The sequence below is a fragment of the Nannospalax galili genome, unplaced genomic scaffold (assembly GCF_000622305.1).
Source record: "Nannospalax galili isolate Female #2095 unplaced genomic scaffold, S.galili_v1.0 scaffold1154, whole genome shotgun sequence".
Classification (NCBI taxonomy): Eukaryota; Metazoa; Chordata; class Mammalia; order Rodentia; family Spalacidae; genus Nannospalax; species Nannospalax galili.
The window spans coordinates 1,023,979-1,042,558 of record NW_008335437.1 but is presented as its reverse complement, the minus strand read 5'-3'; the positions used below and the strand labels follow the sequence as shown (position 1 = coordinate 1,042,558).

General features: G+C 43.1%; 1 protein-coding gene across 1 annotated transcript in view; it reads left to right on the top strand.

Moving 5' to 3' along the window:
- Slit3 (slit guidance ligand 3) overlaps positions 1-18,580 on the top strand; it is a gene marked incomplete in the record, with an annotated part of 641,662 nt that overhangs the window by 398,989 nt on the left and 224,093 nt on the right. The window contains 1 exon segment of the mRNA XM_008830158.3: positions 9,690-9,761. Within this exon segment, the coding sequence (XP_008828380.1) occupies positions 9,690-9,761 (72 nt within the window).

The following is an 18,580-nucleotide window of genomic DNA, read 5'->3' as shown; positions in this document are numbered from 1 at the left end:
GGGAGTCTAATGGGTACATAATAATGTGCATACATGGGATTTTAATGGATACACGGTGATGTAGATACACAGGAATCCTGAAGGGTTTGTAGTTATATACATATGCAGGGACTCTGACAGATACATAGCCCTATACAGACTCTGACAGATACATAGTAATGGGTACACACACAGGGACTGTGACGGGTGTATAGTGATCTACATACACACCTGCTCTGACATGTAAATAGTAATGTACTCACACAGGGACTCTGACATGTACATCATGAGGGTACACACATGCAGACCCTTGACAGGCACATAGAGATGTACATACATGAAGTGATGTACAAATGTACAGGCTCTAACAGTTCCATAGAATTGTACATACCCTCTAGATGTCTCTGGAGGTCTAAGTTGCTGTTGGAATCCTGCTGATGCTTCCTGGACCACTTAGTGACATAGGGAAGGCTAGACTAGAAAAGAAAGCATAATTGTGCTAATAATGAGAGCTCCCCAATCCCATCTAATGCAACTGCCTTGTCGCTAAATTGTGATAATCCCAGGGATTAGTGAGCTGTGGAGAAATGTAGCCCCTATATCCTTTGCTGGAGATGATCAGTCAATTATAATGCTGTTTCATGAACAAAAAGAGTGTTAGTTGGAGTTGCAGAGGATAATTAAATAAAGAAATTTTCTGTTTGGTTAGCATTGGCTAACCCTACCAGCTGTGAAAGAGTGGAAGTTTGGAATCCATGGTGAGATTGTATGATCTGAAAGAGGAAGGATGCTGTAATGATCTAAATATTTCAAGCTGTAGCTTGATTTTCTGCATCTAGTTTTCAAACCTGCCTGGCTACCTTCCACATCTGCTGTTGCCACACCCAGACTCCAAGCCCCACACTGGGCTGGTCTAGATTGGCTTCAACATCTAAAGACTTTTGAAGCTATGCTTCTAGCACAGCACTGCCATAACTGCAGGTACTAATTATATGTGGCCATTGTCCACTTAGAATGTGGCCTGATCCAATTTGGGGTGTACATGAAACACCTATCAAGTTTCAAAGACTTGGTGTTAAAAAAAAAAAAAAAAAAAAAAAAAAAAAAAAACACCAGTTAGAAGCTAGAGAGATGGCTTAGGGGTTAGGAGCATTGGCTGCTCTCGAAGATGACCCAGGTTGGGTTCCTAGCTCCTACATGGCAACTAACAATCATCAGTAACTCCAGTTCTAAGAGCTCTGATGTGATACCCTCTTCTGGCCTCCATAGGCATGGCACACACATGATGCACCTAAATACATGCAGGCAAAACACTCAGTACGTATACACACGAAAACTCATGTAAAACATCTAACATTTTAAATTGATTACATATCAAAATGATAATATTTTAAATATGTTAGTTTAAGCAGTAGTTTAAGTACTTTATTGAAATTAATGTCACCAAATTCTCTTTCCTATTTTTAATGTGGCTAATGAAAACATTTAACTGCACCTTTGGCTCAGGTTACATTTCTGTGGGGCAGTGACAGTTCTATAAATACAACTCCCTGAAGAGGTGACTGCTTCTGTGCTCTGACTGGTCACAAACTTGAACTTACAGGTTAAATTAAACCCAGGCAAGCCTGAAATGTCCTATTGGCCAGATAAGCAGTTATTTGGTTTTGTCTTTTTATGAAGCCCTGTATTTTCCCCCAGCTCGGTCACTACTACTGTCCTCACTCAACCGGATTTATCCATTCACTCTCTCAGCAGACAACCCCACCCCAGGCATTTGAGTTTGTGATTTAAAGTATTTGTCCATAAAGGGAAACAAAGGGTACCCATGTTGACAACTAGTCAGAGCAAACCAGTAACCTTTCCATGTGCAGTTTTCTGTAACCATCGCAGCATAAGCAACTCTTCCCTTGTGCACACACAGTAGCTCCAGTGTGCTTGACCCATAAGCCAGTATCCTGGGCCCCAGCTCCAGTTCCTCACCTGAGTCTGGCTGCCTAGCCCAGCTGTCTCACACATACACACACACACACACACACACACACACACACACACACACACACTGTCCTCTCCCATGATTTCTCCCCTAGATTGCCCTCCTAGATCACTATAGGAAACCAATTGTCTGAGAGGCTCTACCAAAAACAGCCTAATCCAGCAGCAAGCACCACTCCTAAAGGTCCGGGAGAACCTAGAGCCAATGGGCTCGGTGTCTTCCTGCCATTCCTCTAGGATCACAGAGAAGAGAGAACCACTTACTGTCTCCTACCCCCCCCCTAGATCTCACCCCATAACGGGCCCTTGAGTGGCTTTCCAAAGTACAAATTATATATTGCTCTTTCCACTTCAGAATTCTCTGGCATTTTGTTCATCCTGCATGCATTTTGCACATTACCAGCAACCTCTCTGAACACACAGGAGGCCTTTGCATCTAGGGTCCAAGATTCTCCCTAAAGTCAGACTTAAGTCTTTAAGGTTAGTAAGGTACAGTGTGTTACCTTCATTCTAATCAAAAGTAGAAATTTGTATTTATATACTACATTAGGGATTAGAAAGCACTTGCTGTCCATTTTCTCTGTTGCCTAGTCTCATTTCTAAGTACAGGCTGAGACTCAGAGAACTCAACAGATTACATTAAAGCAAACACAAAGTTAAACACAGCCTGTTTAACAGCAGAACTGATACATGAACTTAGCACCTAACCTAGCACTAAACATTCTAATGTGACTCTCAAACGTTCAAACTTTAGATCCAGGATCTGATTTAATAGATCTGGGATGGGTTCAGGAATCTACATTAATTTTTTATTACAAGAAATACACACATATTTTGAAGTAAAGTACAGTAATAGTGAAACTTTTCTGCTCACTCATGGCCAGACTTCTTTCATCTGTACCTCTGTCAACTTCTCTTCCTCGAGATTGTTTTGAAGTAAAACCCATACATAATCATTGGTTCCTGAATGACCTCAATATGTCTCTCACAAAGGCAAAAAATGAACAAGAATAACTATACTGCATTCTCATGCCTAACTTTAAAAGAATTAATAGAAATCAACATTTTTGAAGCACCATCTGTAAAATCTGACCAGTCATCTGAGAAGGACTGTCTAGGTCCACTTGCAGACACACCTTCATCCTGCATCCTGCCCTGATTTTCCCAAACCATAATTTGGAGAAACAAAACCTAAGTACCTGAAGAAATCAGTCTGCATTCCTAAGAGTCTTAGGGATTCAGGATAGCATCTTCTCTTTTGCTCTCTAAAAACTCAAAAAGATTTTGGACCCTGAGCTAAAACACAGTCATGAAAGCAGTGTGCATTTAGTTATAGGCATTCTTCTTGTTAAAAAGGAAGAAGCATTAAAAATCTTGCTCTTAGTTTTGGAGGTGTCTGGGTGCTATTTTATATTTGTCTACATAAGGGAGTCTGTTTCTTTGTGTCTGCACTGACCAAGAGTGTTAGCCAGAAGGACCAGTACTCAGTTCTGTTTGCTTCTGTGTTCTAACAACTAATGGGGCATAACACATAGTAGGGGCTCAGTTCATCTTTTTGGAGGGAAACAAAACATAAGCTGACATTTAACCCTGTGCTCTTAACCACCTGGATGATAAAGGGAGTTTCTTATGAGCTTATAGGGAAACACAGAATAGAAACAGCTTTATTGATGCCTCGCATTAACTTTTTAATTTTGAGGTAGTAAGTAACGTAAACTACGGCGAAAGTCAGAAACACAGCTGGAATGCTGGGAAGTGATTGTGGGGGTTTTGTTGTTGTTGATTTTTCTTTCTTTTCTTTTCCTTTTTTCCCCCCATAGATACTTGGAGTCTCTGAATCCCTAAGATAGGTGACAGTTCTTCAGGAAATGATTCAGTCACACTACTGTCAGCTCCCTAGGACAAAGGGTGCCATTGACTAGACACCCAGCTGGTGTGGGGTCAGGCTTCTTGGCTGGGACATATGCTTGGTGCTCATTTGATTTTGACAGTGACCCAACTGCAAATATATAATCTTGCTTATTAAGATAAATTGCCTGCAGAAGAGATTTACCTATTAAGATAAATCTTCCCTGAAGTCCACACTGTAAAATCCTCAGGGAACAATTTTGCCTGCAAGTCTGTCCCTCCTGTCATATAGCATAAAGTAAGCAAAAGCAATGTTTTCCCTTTAATTCTTAGAGCAGAGTAATGGGTCATGGGGATACTATACGTTAGGAATTGGGGATTCAGGAAGGGGGTTGGGCAAAAGGTTTAGCTTTGTATAAGGAATACTTTTGTTTGTATAAGGAATATGGTTTGTGTTTTATTCGACAGAAATCTTTAAATCCCTAACTGAGTTTTGATTGATATCCAGTACACCAATGGGAAAATTCATCCTACCAGGCAGAGAATGTGAAAGTAATTTTAACATATAGCGAGGCCAAAGAGAATTAGAATGGTAATCCACCACCCTGATCCTAAATTCAATAATAGATCCAAATATAAATGCTTTTTATATTATGTCCTAGTTTAGTTTGGCTAATCAAGACGATGGATTTTTTTAATGCTAGTAAAGAGAAAAAAAAAAACCACCATTGAATAGCCTCATGTGAAAAGGGATTGAAGAATGGGGCAAAGGAGCAAAAACCTCATCAAATACCAGATTGAGCTGTTTCCTTTCCTCTGGAAAACTGGCTTCCTGTGTGGACACTTAATCCCTATTTTGGGAGTGATGTTTTAATCTGCCACAGAGTTTCCTGATCGAGATCTGTCCTTCAAGCAGTCTTATCAATGGGTTGAACCTTCTGGGTTGTCTCTACTGGCACTGCCTTCCATTCTTAGAACTTTAGATTTTACTGCTAAGTCTCACAGCTGGGAACTTCTTAGCAATTTGACCTGGGTTGCTTGTATCACTCAGCCTCCAATAAGGAAGGCAGGCAGAGCCTGGAAGTTTGCATTCTCTTGGGTGGGTAGTCTCTAACAAAACATTATCTGGAGCTACAAAGGCCAGCTTCCTTGCTTACAGAAAGGAGCTCCCAGGGTCTTGAACTAAGACTGAGATTTTACCAAATTTTCCTCCATTCCCTTCTTCATTCCAATTCCCTCCATTACAGTCTCACCTACACCAAAGTCTTGGATGAAGTTATTAATCCACTGTTTAACCTTGGACTCCTTGCTTCTCAGACAGTTCAACATCATACAGACATTTTTCTTGAATCAATCTATTGTTTCATCCAGAATGAAATAATTCAGAATCAAATATGGATAAGTATTCCTTTGTAGAGGCTAGACTAAGGGAAACATCATTCCCTCCCTCAAATTTTATGGAAGGATTACTATCAACAATGCTGATGTGTTTATTCTGTGCCCAGTTTTAAGTATGTGTCTCAGTAGTGATGACTGGAGATGTTTTCAGCAACATAATTCTGAGGCTAAATGGGGAAGAAACTTCAGAAATAAAAGCACCATCCACTGACTGCTTTTCGGTGTTCCAGACCTGCAGAGCTCTTTACTTGTGTCCACAATTCGAAGTTGGTAAACTTAATAGCCCAATTTTAAATAGGAAATGACTAATCCAGAGTACCTAAGCAACTTGAATAGCCATAGAACATAGAAATCATGCTGTGCACTTCAGAAAGAAGAATTCACCAAGTTTCTGGAAGCTTCTTACCCCATTTGTAAGTTTCTAATAATTTGGGTTTGAAATAGAAGTATATTCCCACAACCCTCCCATTCCCAACCCCACACGCAAGCTGCCATTTAACACAGACAACTTGGCATTAATGTAACCAAAACAAGTGCACTATCCCCATCAGAGTGTTTTCGACTGGAGTCCTGCAAGGGAAAGGGGTGGAGGCGAGGACTGTCATTCACTGTTGCCCTGAGAACAAAGCAAGCCTGACATTGCAGGGACAGCCCCAGGAAGCATTTCAAAAGCACCACTGGAACTAGACAACCTTTCAATCCATTTATCAAAGTGTCTGCAGTTCCTGTTTCAAGGTAGATGAAGCAATAATAAATTTGCGAAGAAAGTTAATCTGTGTCCAAAGCATTTTAGTAAATTAAAAAGGTTAGGGGGAGGGCTCTCTGGAAGGGGGATATATCAGTTTTGCCAAGTCCTATTTGACATACTGTCTCCTTAATAAGTCCTCTTTCGTCCTGTGTTTTTGGATGGAATAATCAGTCAGTTAATCATTTTCCGGAAGCTGGAAAATGCACTTTAGCTAATGCAACTCTCCTTTCCTTTCAGACGTCTAATTGTTTAAAAAGGCATCCTGATCCATGGCCCCACTTCCCAACCAAGAAAGCCTTCCTGACCTGTCATCTTTCTTCCTGGCACCCTGAAACCCCAGCACACACCTTGGACGGCTCACCCTTTCTCTAACCTACGCCTTTCTTCTAATGTTTTCTTCAAATCCCTTTCTGACCACTTCTGAATGTTTCCATAAGTTTCTTCCTTGTGAAGGGTGAGACACTAAAACCTGAGCAAGCAATTGGCTGGAACTAGACTCTTAAGCATCATGGATAGATTTTGTTATTTTTATTTAAGTGTCAGCCAAAATTGGTGGCTCTTGTCTCTCTCAAGGATCAGACTTAACAATAGCTCTATGCTCAGACATCATGCTGAGATAAACACACTATTAGGAAAGCCTCACAAAGGCCCCCACGATAATTGTGAAGGGATGGTTACCGAAAATGAAGCACCCAGCCCTGAACCCTCCTCCATGCCCCATCAGTAACACCATTAAAGCTGTCAGTTTGTCAGCCCACTGGAGGTATTTATGAAATCAATATACAATCCTGCGGATGCATGACTGCGGTATTGTTAGCCGGAGAAGAGAGGCTCGGTAGAAAATAAAATTAATAAAATTTTACTAGCAAGTTGTCAGGGGGAGCAGATAAATTCCCTCCCATCTACTGTTTTACTCAATTGGGATGGGGATAAAGTGGCAAAGGGACAGAAAGAAAGCTCTGCTTTTTTATTGGGCTCTTTTAAGTAGGAACAAGATGGGTACATTTACAGGAAGGACATGGTAGCCAGAAACCAAAGCAGCTGCCTCCCCCAAGTGCAGCCTTTGAAAGATATCCCCCCTAAACACATTCCCCCATCTCCATTGCCCCAAACAACAAGGCAGGCCTTTTGTATGATTGCTAGGCTTTCCAGTATGCTTTGGTATGGGCTAATGTGTTACTGGAATAGGCTAACCTTCTTCCAGCCATGGTCAAACCTGTCAGTTCTAGACCTTCCTATTTGATTCTTTTCCTTGACCCTGATTTTTCTCATGAACCATTTATCAGAAATGTGGCCAGACCTCATCTCCCTAGCAGCCAAAGATAACAGCAAAGGCTCAAAGGGTATTGGACAGAGGCTTGTGGCCTGGAGACAGGTCTCCTCAGAGAAGACTGGGCCTATTGCGGCTGCCGGAGCTTCCAATGCCGCCCAGATGCCTGGTGGAAATTGTATTAGTCGGATGACAAGACCTGGTCCCCCTCTCTGGAGGCTGATGGAGAGCAGCCTGAGTGGCCTGGGTGACACTGCCTGACCTCTGCTGTCATCATGGGCTTTTGTTCAGCGCCCCGACTCCAGGCTGGAGCCCTGTTCATTGAATCAGGCCTGGCTCAGGGAGCCTGCCATAGAGCTCATTGTGCATTACGGTTTACTTACATCCGTTGTAGAAAAAGGAAACTGGATTTGAGATGGAGGAGCACCGTGCTATGTGTTCCCAGAAGTGTATAAGACTCAGGTACATCCTACCCCAAAAGTGAGCCTTGATTTGGAGCCTAAAAGTAACCCCAGGCTAACCTAGGGGTCGTGAGCCTCAGCCAGCTGCTCAGAGCCTATGTGGTTTCTTAACAGGTAAGAAAATAAAATGGTAATCTCTCTTCTGTTTTCTGCTCCCCCCTACCCCCTTGCAAAGAGTCCTGTAGACTGCCTGGGTTCCAGTTTAGTATGACTGTCTGTCCTCTTCTTCCACATAAGGTTAGAGTTGTCAGTAGCTTTTTAGGAGACACCCTTATAAATCAGTATGTGAGTGTCCATCACAAATCTCTCTTTAGGAGAACTCAGTAAGGATGAGTTTACCCCATGACAATTAAGTTCTCTTTGTAAGACCTTGTGCCACAGAAATTGATGGACCATTATCCCTAAGGGTTTGTCAGAGAATTTTATCCAAGTGTTTCTATGTAATTTAAAAAAAATTATATTTATTAGAGTGTGTGTGTGTGTGTGTGTGTGTGTGCGCGCGCGCGCGCGCATATGCTCATGTGTGGTGATCATGTGCTGCACATGTGGCAGTTGGGATGACTTGCAAGAATCGGTTCTCTCCTTCTACCATATGGGTTCCAGGCATGGAACTCAGGTCATCAGACTTGGAGGCAAGCTCCTTTACCTGCTGAGCCATCTCGCCTATCTAATCCTTGGTGTTTCTTTATGTGGCAAAAGATGAGTCAACGGCCACCTAACAATCTCAGTCTTACAATGAACTGTACAATTGGGTGCTAGTAAAGACATGGACAGATATTTTCAATATAACATGTGAAAAATAGTTTATAACAGGCTGTATATTAGGAGGCCATATTGATGAAATTTGTAAATGGTTATGTCTAAGTGGTTAAATTTTTTACCTCATTGTTTGAGGGGTTTTCTGTGTTTACTTTTCACAAAAGAACAGGCACGTATATTGTGTAGTTGAACATGTGTATATGTTCTTTTTATATCTGAAGAAAACATACAGTGCTGGCAGCTGGGCTACCTGATCGTCACATGCATACTCATCCCCTTACACACTATCCTCTTTGAAGAGGCTCCTGCAGCCTGTGACTGTGCATAGCTAGCCTTGCTTGCTCTGAGTGTTGGGAAGAGCTACCTCATTTACCTGGAGCCCTGGTGGGTCTTTATGGATTGATTACTCACAAGGATCCAGGAGGGCTTGAGTTCTGAATGAAAACAAATGCACATGTTTGGTCTAGCAAAAAATAAAGCCAGAGAACAAAACAAACAGAAAAGGCCTGCATGACTCTTAGGGAAGGAAATTGAAGCTCTAGGGGATGTGTAAAGTCCCTGGACACAATTTGAGTTTGAGCCACCTGCACACCAGACCCTCTATCCTTTACCTACCTCGAAGAAGCATGTTGGCACATCCCTCAGTGCTGAATGTGGTGTGGTGGGACCCCTAGTTTGATTGGGATTTGGGGAAATGCAATTTGAAGTCATCCCATCTGTCACTAAGATCCTAGAGGCCCTCTGGGGGTTGTCCCTATCAAAAAAGCCAGTGGCCAGGCTCCATTCCAATTCTAGATGTCTAGGGCAGAGTGCCTGAGCACCAAAGGACAGCCTGAGAGAGAGATTGAATGGTGTTGACCCTTAGTCAGGCTGGGGGGTGGGGTGGGAAATGCGGTGGGGGAAGGGGAGCCAACGTCTTTCTGGGAGGTGCCAAAACAGAATGGGGTGCTGTGTGTAACAAATAACCTGGAGTCTTGGCTCGTGGCCTGGAGGTGCGAGACCACCCACAGCGCCTGCCCTGGAGGCAAGTTGTTTCTGCCTGGTAACTGTTTCTGCAAAGGTCTTCACTCGCAGAACAATGTGAATGCTTGTAGCAGTAAGGGGCCTGAGACTAAACAGGCCCCCAAACACTTCTGATGGGCAGTACAGACAGCCTCCAAGGTTTTTGTTATCATAATGAGATGCAGAGAATGTGGTCTCAGTCTTTAACTGGTTTGCCTTTTCTGTTGTTTAGAGATCTGAGTGAAAACCAGATCCAGGGCATCCCGAGGAAGGCGTTCCGGGGCATCACAGACGTGAAGAATTTGTAAGTGCTGTTTTTGTCGCTTTGCTGCATGCAGACAGAGCTCAAAAGGGCCAGAATGGGAGTGAGGGATGCCACAGGAAGGTGCTCCAGATGGCTTGAAAAATGGAAGGCTTCGGAGAGCCCCATTTTTCACTGATCAGAGTCTCGCCCTCCTGAGATTGCATGACTATGGTATCACTTAGCTTCTCCCAGGGTCCTCTGTAACATGGGGTCCTAGTCTGGTAGAGATGTTATATACAGTTAAGAAAATATTAAACAGAGAGGTTGCATTTCATAGTATTCAATAACTTGGAGTGATGACGACAATAACGATGTTGTTATAAAAGTCGTAGGTCCTTATGAAACAGCATTGAGACTTGCATCTCAGGACCTTGGGGAGAAGTAGCCAAATCCCTTTCTACTGCACTAGACTTTTGTTTATTTGCTTTTTACTTAAAAAAATTATTATTGATCAGAAGGGAATTTTAAGGTATCATAGACAGATCTATGTACCAAGTTCCTGAGTGATAACACTGTGGCAACATTCTACATAAACATGGTCTAAAGAGCAACAAACTCCAGGAAGGTAACTTCAGTGTAATCCACAGACTTGATTCTTCAGACTTAAGATTCTTGTGCACACACTTGCTAGTGCAAGCATGAACAGCTCTGTGGGATTTTAGCATGGGCACACTCATCACCACAGTCGGGAAGCAGTCCTGTCCCAACACTTTGTATTTGAACTCGCATAATCACTTTGATCCTTTCCTTCATGACCTCCACAATTCCTGGACCCCTACCTTTACAAGATGTATGCTTTCTGAATCTCTACCCATACAACTTTGCCGAGGATTCACAGCATATTTCAGGAGAGAGGTACAAAATATCACCTGGTTTGAACTGAGCAAGTGCGTCTATCCACTAGCCTCCTCCACTGGTTCAAATTCAGTTTGAGCAGTCTTGTAAGAAACCAAAAGAAAAAAAAAAAAAAAAAAAAACATTTTTAAAAAAACAAAAAAAAAAAAAAAAAAAAAAAAAACCTACTTCAACTGTCATTTTAAGTGTCACCTTTCCCTATAACAAATGGGGAGTTTTAGTTTACTGGTGTACCCAAGGAAGTTGGTGATGGCTTCCAGATACAGACCATCTGCCCACTAGCCATCCTCCCCATCCCTATCTCCACTCCCACCCATGGGACTGGGGTGTTAGAGAAATCTTTTGGTGTTTAACATGTGAAACATGGGACTGAAGAAATGACTCAGCTGTTAAGAGCACTGACTGCCCTTGCAGAGGACCCAGGTTTGAGTCCCAGCACCCGCATGACAGCTACGAACCATCCTTAACTCCAGTTCCAAGGGAATCCGAAGTCCTCTTCTGACCTCTGTGGCACTGCATGACATGGGTGCACTCACATACATGCAGACAACATACTCATACATGTAAAATAAAAAAAAATGAATAAAATATTTTTAAAAAAACATGCAAAGTACACACAGGACAGAGGCATCTCTTCGGGGGGTGAAGGGTATGGGGAGGCAGAGATGACTTTGCAGAGCTTATGGGACAAAGACACTGCCTGCTTCTTAGGGAGTGGGAGAGGATGGAGCAGCACAGCTGCAGCCTCAGAGCTCAGGAGCTTCTCAGAAGACAGCTGTAGCCTCCTATGAGACACAGCTTCAGGCTAGAGATGTAGCTTAGTACTGGAACACATGCACCAAACCCTGTTTAGTACCAAGAGATGGCACTTCCAACAGTTTAAGGTGGTTTTCTAGCATTTTATTCCTTAGATTCTAGGAACCCAGGACTGTACATGAACTCAAACTAAAGCATTGTGTTAATTAGCATCCCAGAATGTCAGGGCAAGAGAAAACAGGGGCCCTTAGAGGGATGGTGGCTAACTCTAGATGCACCAGCTTCTTAATGATTTAGCTCCAAATCAACATTTTTCCTTATAAAGTGATCTGTGGGGTCTCATGGTGGTAATTTTACACAAATCAGTTAAATATATCGCAGTGATGTATAAGCAGGGCTTTGTAATTCTCAACTATTTTTGTTATTTTTGTTAATTACAGAAGTGATTCAACCCTGCAGTGATTCTTATTAGTGACTGAGGGGATTTTGGGCCCCAGCTCCTACCTTGGAATACCTTTAACCATGCAAAGGCCTCAGGAGTAAAAAGCTTCAAAATTCCCAAGTCACTCCAGCAAATGCTGTCAGGCCTGCCTTCTAGACAGAACATATGCAAATATAGTTTCACCATCTCTGATCTGAAAGCTTGGGACCAGAAGTGTTTGGAGTTTCAGATTTTTTTAATGGACTTTTGTAGTGTTTATATATGCATGAAATATTGTAGACACAGGACCCAAGTCTAAACACAGAATTTAAGTGTGTTTCATTTTGACTTCACACACATAGGTCTGAAGGTCATTTATCTACAGTAGTTTTTAAATTTTTGTACATAAAACAGTTTCTTTGTGTGGAATTTTCACTTGCGGGGTGCTAACAGTGCTCAGAAAGTTTTGGATTTTTGGATTAGGTGTGCTCGAAATGTGATATTACTCATGAACCTGAACTTGGAAACTTCCTCTCTTATGTTTATGTCCCTTACTTCCCAGGGGTCCTGGAAAGAACACAGGGGAACAGACTCACTCCCTGAAAGAAGAGTTTAAAAACAAATAAAGGAAAGGAAATTGACAGGGACTAGAGTGTGTTACCCTCCTGATAGTTCAGTTAGCGATGTACATATGGCACAGAGCCTATAAGGGCATAGTAATGTAATTCCTGTTCTCAGATGGCTTACCGTATAACTGGGGAGAAGAAACGTGTGCAAAGAAGAGGCCATTCAGTAAAATACAGATCAACATGAAAACTTGCAAATGAACGGGGCTGTGTGTAGTGCAGGCCTGTCAGAGAAGGAAAATAGCTCTCGGCAATGTAGCCTAGAGGTTAGGAACATGGTTTGGCCGTCTGATAGAATTATGTATGAATTCCATCTGTTTTGGTACTGAGTCTGTGACCTTTGGTAAATGCCTTGACACTTCTGAGTACAGGTTTTCACCACTGTAACATGAGGATAATAATTGGACTTACCTCCTAGGGGTTTTGTGAAGGTTTGTGAAGGTTAATAAAATAATACAGATGAATAACTCAGTGCTGTGCTTGACACATGAAGGTATTTAGAAAGTTCTACCTGCTGTTGCCACTGTGTTCCTTTGTGGCTGTCAGAGTGGTATGGACATTATTTGGCTGGGCCAAAATGATGCTTAGAATTCACAGAGTAAACAAGGCAGGCAGTGCATACAAAGTATAGGGGCAAAACTGGATAGGGTATGTTTCAAAGGACAGGTCTGGAGATACCTCATGAGGCTTTTATCATGGAAAAAGAACATGGACAGGAGAATGTGGAATAAGGGAAGGCTGGGGGCAGGAGAGGACACTGTAGGGAAGGTCTGAGGGCTGGAGCTTGAGAGAGAAGAAAAAGAGGGGAACGAACGGAGGGAGCCAGTAAGAGCCATGCCAACAGAACTGGGCGATTGATGAATTATTAGAGGCTGGGGGGAAACAAGTATGAGATGAGGAATTCCATCACTGGAAAATTCTCAGTCACTCATCCACACATCCATAAAAGTAATTTTTGAGCTCCTGATGAATGCCATTTTGGGGGTTGGGGGACAGCAGAGAGTCATGTGCATGGATCTGTGAGCTCTGCTTTCTTGGAGCTTCTATTTCATAGAGACTGAAAAGTCATAGGGCAGAGTCAGGCTTTGAAGATCAGGAATTGGGTTGTAATTGGGTTGTGTGTACATTGGTGTCCTATCTTTCATGGACAATGTAAAGAGAACATTGTGTTTTGGGAAACTGATGCATCTTTTTCTTTCTGGTTGAGGGACTTTGGCAAAGCCATACTTTATCTCTGGATTTCTTTAATTTTAGTATGAGGGAGTTAGACCAAACAATCCTATAATCCAAAGAGAAAGTGTCACATAGGTAATTGGAGATGCAGGACTAGAGCCCACAACAAATTCATGGTGGGCTGTCATCTTACACAGAGGTAATAATGAAGTTGTTCATTTAAATATACACCTGGGGGCCTAGGGTACAGTTCAGTGGTAGAGTACAGGATTAGCATGCACAAGGCCTGTGTTCAGTTCTCAGCACCACACAGAGAGAAGAAGGAGACAGGAAGGTAGGAAGGGAAGGGGAGCCATCAGTCCAAGGAATATTGGAGACACTTTGCAGACATGAAATTTGCATAAAACGCACTAAAGAAGCACCCCAGACTCTTGCATGGAGCTTTCGCCCCTTGTGAATAATGAATAGCCAAGTTTCAGTCTGTTTGAGAATAAGCCGCAGACCCTTACTACCATACCATGTGAGCTTAGGAAATGCACTACTGTTGTTCTATTTCCTTAAATGACTAGGACGAGAGGAGAAATCACTGGAGTACAGTATCAAGCTTCAAACTAAATGATATGTGAAATGACAACTGATTGAGCCTATCCATGCTCCATATGCTGTATTATGAGGAGAAACATCAAAGATTGGCTGGGGTTTTTAGATCATTATAATACTGAGATGGATTTGTTTGTCCTTGGGTGCCCTTCAAGAAGAGAAAGACTGTGGTGCTCCCATTTTCCAGATAGGGAAATTAGCTTTCCATCAGCCTCTGTAATTTGGTAACAGCTGACAGACAAAATTTAGGCTGCGGTTTCCCACCTAGTATGCCGTGGTACCCTGGACACCCATCCTTGAACTCCATCCAGACTGAGATACTTGGGTCTTCCCAGGTTTCTCCCTTAGCCAGCCCAGCAACAGCAAGAATGCAAAGTAGTAAATATACCACTTCACAGTGGAGGCCTCCTGTACCAGGGGAAGAAAAATAAGGGGCCCCGTGTCTGAACCCTCATGGAACTGGGACGCTACCAGTGTGCTACTCATGCTGCGGGAATTGGAGCCCTGAACCTCCCCCAGGCCGCAGAAGGAAGCCCCTAATTGCTTCCTGCACCTCTAGAGAAAAGTCATTAGCTGGGGAACTCCGTGCAGTTACTATAGGCAGGATTTATGGGCTGGTTCCATTCTCTGTGGCCTGTCTCAAAGGACAAGAGATGCATAGTTTAAAAAAAAAAAAAAAAAGACAGGCAGTTACATGAACAAACTGACCTGGAAGAAGGCCCCCAGAGAAACCCACCTGTACACTGTCATTCACCACACCAGTATTAAATGCCTACTGTATGCCAGCACCATACCGAACAAAGACACAGTAAGAAAGCAAGAGAAATCGTATGCAGAAAGACATAGGACTAAGACAAAAAGAAAGGAATTGATGAAGAGATGAGCAGTCCCTCTCCCGCAGTGTGTAAGAAGACCCGAATCAGGATAAATTGTTTTAAAAAGAAATGTCCCCTGGCCTGTCTTTCTCGGCAGTCATGTTTTCCTCTGTTTTTCAGTTTCTATTTGTGAGGACTCTGTAGGACACGCATTCCAGAAGGGAAAATCAATAGCCCCTGTCTCTGCCGGCTAGCAGAATTTGGAATTGACGTTTTGAAAACAAAGCCGAGCAGGCGGCCTTTGTGTTCTCCAGTTAGGCTGTGCTTCCACACTGCCAGGACTGAGATTAATGAGGGTCGTCTCCACCCCACGAGAGGGCGAGGGAGGAGCAGGGAGGGACATGGGCCCCATCCCTTGGCGGCATCTCTGTTGGCAGACCATTCTGTCTCTGCATCTAGAATAGCATCAATACTTCTGGTTCCCCACCTAAGGCTTTATATGATCTGGGTCCTGCCCCCTACCCCCGGCTCAACTCATGTTTACCCATGTCCATTTTCATTCCTCGACCACCCTGAACGCCTTCCTGCCTGGGGACCTTCGCAGTTGCTATTGGCATTATGCAGGATGCTTCACTCCCCTACTGCCCTCCCTGTCTATCCTACTATCCAGTTGTTTCTTCCAGCACTTACACCCTCTGAAATTATCTTGCTCATTCGTTGTTGTCGGCTTATCTCTGCATGTTCCACGTAACTACCCTGATTCTGCCGGGCTCCATCCAAAGCACCTCTGGTAGAGAGTAAAGTTGACCAAAACTATCAAAGGCGTGCATATTCTATTCACACCACCGGTTCTTGCTGGGTTAATATTGCCTACCAGAATCCATGTGCAAGTATTACAAAATTTAATATGAAAATAAAGGTTATAGGACAAAAGAGACACTATCCTTGTACTTAAATAGTTCACAACTTAGCAAGAAGGTAGACTGGTAGACCAGCAGTTGGAGGATGTGGCATAGAGCTGTATTGGAGGTCAAAACAGGGTATGAGGAAGCCCAGGATTCTGATTCTGTCTTTACTCAGGAAGAGATATGTTGGATTTTGAAGGATGAGTAGGAGTTCATCCAAGAAAAGGGCATTCCTGGCAGAAGGAACAGCTTGTAAAAAAAAAAAAAAAATCACCAAGAAGATAGCAATGTATGGGAGAGTTAATGTGGGTAAGAGGCAAAGAGATGGGGTTGGAGGGACAGGGAGCTGGGGGTACGCCAGAAGCCCAGTGTGCAGGGTCTTCTGCAGTCTTCTAATAGAAGAGCACAGTGAGTTATTGGTGAAGATAATGGCTCCCGAAACAATAAGGAGGGTGGATTTTCCCAAACAAGAACATGAAGCCAGAGTGGCCAGTGAGGATATTTAGACAGTGATCCAGTAGTTCTGGGGGCTTAATGGGGAAGGCAGAGACCTGAGGGTTACTGGGAGTAAACTGAGTGTGACTAGCTTATTAGGTGGACTTCTGTGCAAACCACCTCCATGGATGCTAACATACAAGAACAGTGCCTGGCTCTCTGGGGAACAGGGCTGCATCTTGAAGGGGCATTTGAGAAGGTGTGCCTCTGAAGTACAAGGCAGTACTGGCTATTACCTTCCCAAAGTATAGGTCTTCCTTCTTTCCTGCTGTGCATCCTCGCTGAGTGTCCTGGCTTTAGAACTGCTGCTACAGGAAGCAGACGGAATCCAGTTTGCTAAGTCTACCTGAATTCATCATCTACAGAAAGGGCTGTGCCCTTCCTTCCTTCCACCCTCCCTTCTTTTCTTCCTTTCATTGTTTCTTTCTTTTCCTCCCTCCCTCTCTCTCCCTCCCTCCTTCCCTTCTTCTCTTCCATTTTCCCCCTTGATCATTGTGCCTTTCCTCTCGCCAAGGCCAGTCCTAGAAATAAAAAAGAAGGAGATCGTCGCTGCTCTGGAGAGTTTCTGTCTATAGCTGCAGGAGGGCAGGGACTCCCCTCCAGCATTCTATGGCTGTCCTGTGGCTAGCAGGGTCAACGTTCCAGAAATGCCAGTTGATGAGTTATATTTCCTGAAATGAGAAGAAATAGGTAAATTAGACTCTGTCAGTCTGGAAAGGATATAGCCAGCATTTTCCCCAGGAAGAGTAGTAAATGCCCTGGAAACTCTGCCTAGAGTTGGAAGTTGCATAGTCGCCACAGTTACAGCTTTGTGTGTTTCATCAGCTGCCCTCCACTGGGCTCTGTAGTTCTAACACCCCATCCTAAGTTATGACTGTCCACACAGCTGTCCTCCTCCCCCAGTGGCCCACAAGGTACACAAAGGGTGAAGTCAAGTCTGAATTTCAAGAGGTGGTTTTCTGCTTGACACGTAGTAGGTGCTCGATAAACAATGAATATTAAACAGATAGATGGATGATTTTCAGAAGTGCCTCTGACACAGAGATAGCACCCATAGCCCTTGCTGAGACAGCATGATTATGTCTTAGGAGCTAAGAATGAGATCAAGGCAGCAAGAGTAAGCCCAGAGAAGTCTTGGTGGTTTTCAGGATAATGGAGACCATTATTCTTGATCCAGCATTAAAATTTATTATTCAGGACAATTATTTATGAACCAATTTTTTTTAACTTGTCACAGATATTTAACCCCTCTGAGCACAAAATCCATAGGAAACAAGAGGTTTAAAACAAGAAGACAGAATCCCATCTGTCCTCTACCTTGGCAAGAAGACACAGTGTCTCTGGGTCCCTCAGAGGTAAACACAGGGATCTTACGAGATTTTTGCTATTGGGCTGAGCCCTTGCCTGGAGATTTTTAGATTGAATGAGACATGAAAGGGGCTTAAGAAGAATATTGCTGTAAACCTCACACTTGGAGACTCTAGTAACTGCTGATGCTCTGATGATCTTGTTGGTGTCAGTTGAGTATAGTGATTAAATATGAGTTTTAGAGTCAGGTCTCATTTTGTTTTCAATTCATTTTGCTGCTTATTCTCTGTGCGACTTTGGGGAAGTTTATTAACCATCCCGAGCCTTAGTCTTCTACTGTGTAAAAAATTTTAAAAGAACTAGAAAGGAGTCAAATCAGGAAGCTGTGCACCTTTTTGTGTGATTCTTCAGGTCTGCCCAGCCTTTGTGTGTATCATCTTGTTTAATTGCTTCCACAGCTTTGGTTGATCAATGGGGAATAGAGGCCCTGAGAAATTCAGGAGCTGATTCCTGGCAGAGAACTGGTCCTGGCAAAGTCACAGCAGACTCCTGGGATGGGTACAGGTACAGTTAGTGCTACTGTGGATGCTGAGCCAGGAAAAGCTGAGTCTAATGTGATGAAATGAGTCTTGAAGGAAACAATAGATCCTGATCAGTTGAATTGTTGGAAGAATATTTCTATCTCTGTTCCATCCAAGACCTGAGTCAGGCTGTGACAGCAGGGGTTTCTGAAAAGGCACCAAATATGAGCTTTCTGCTTGTTTTTGATTAAGAGACTTTATTCTTAAAAGTACCTTTAGGTTTAAGTAAGAATTGAGCAGAATATACATGGAATTTGAAATCCTTACAGCACCCATAGCCCAGC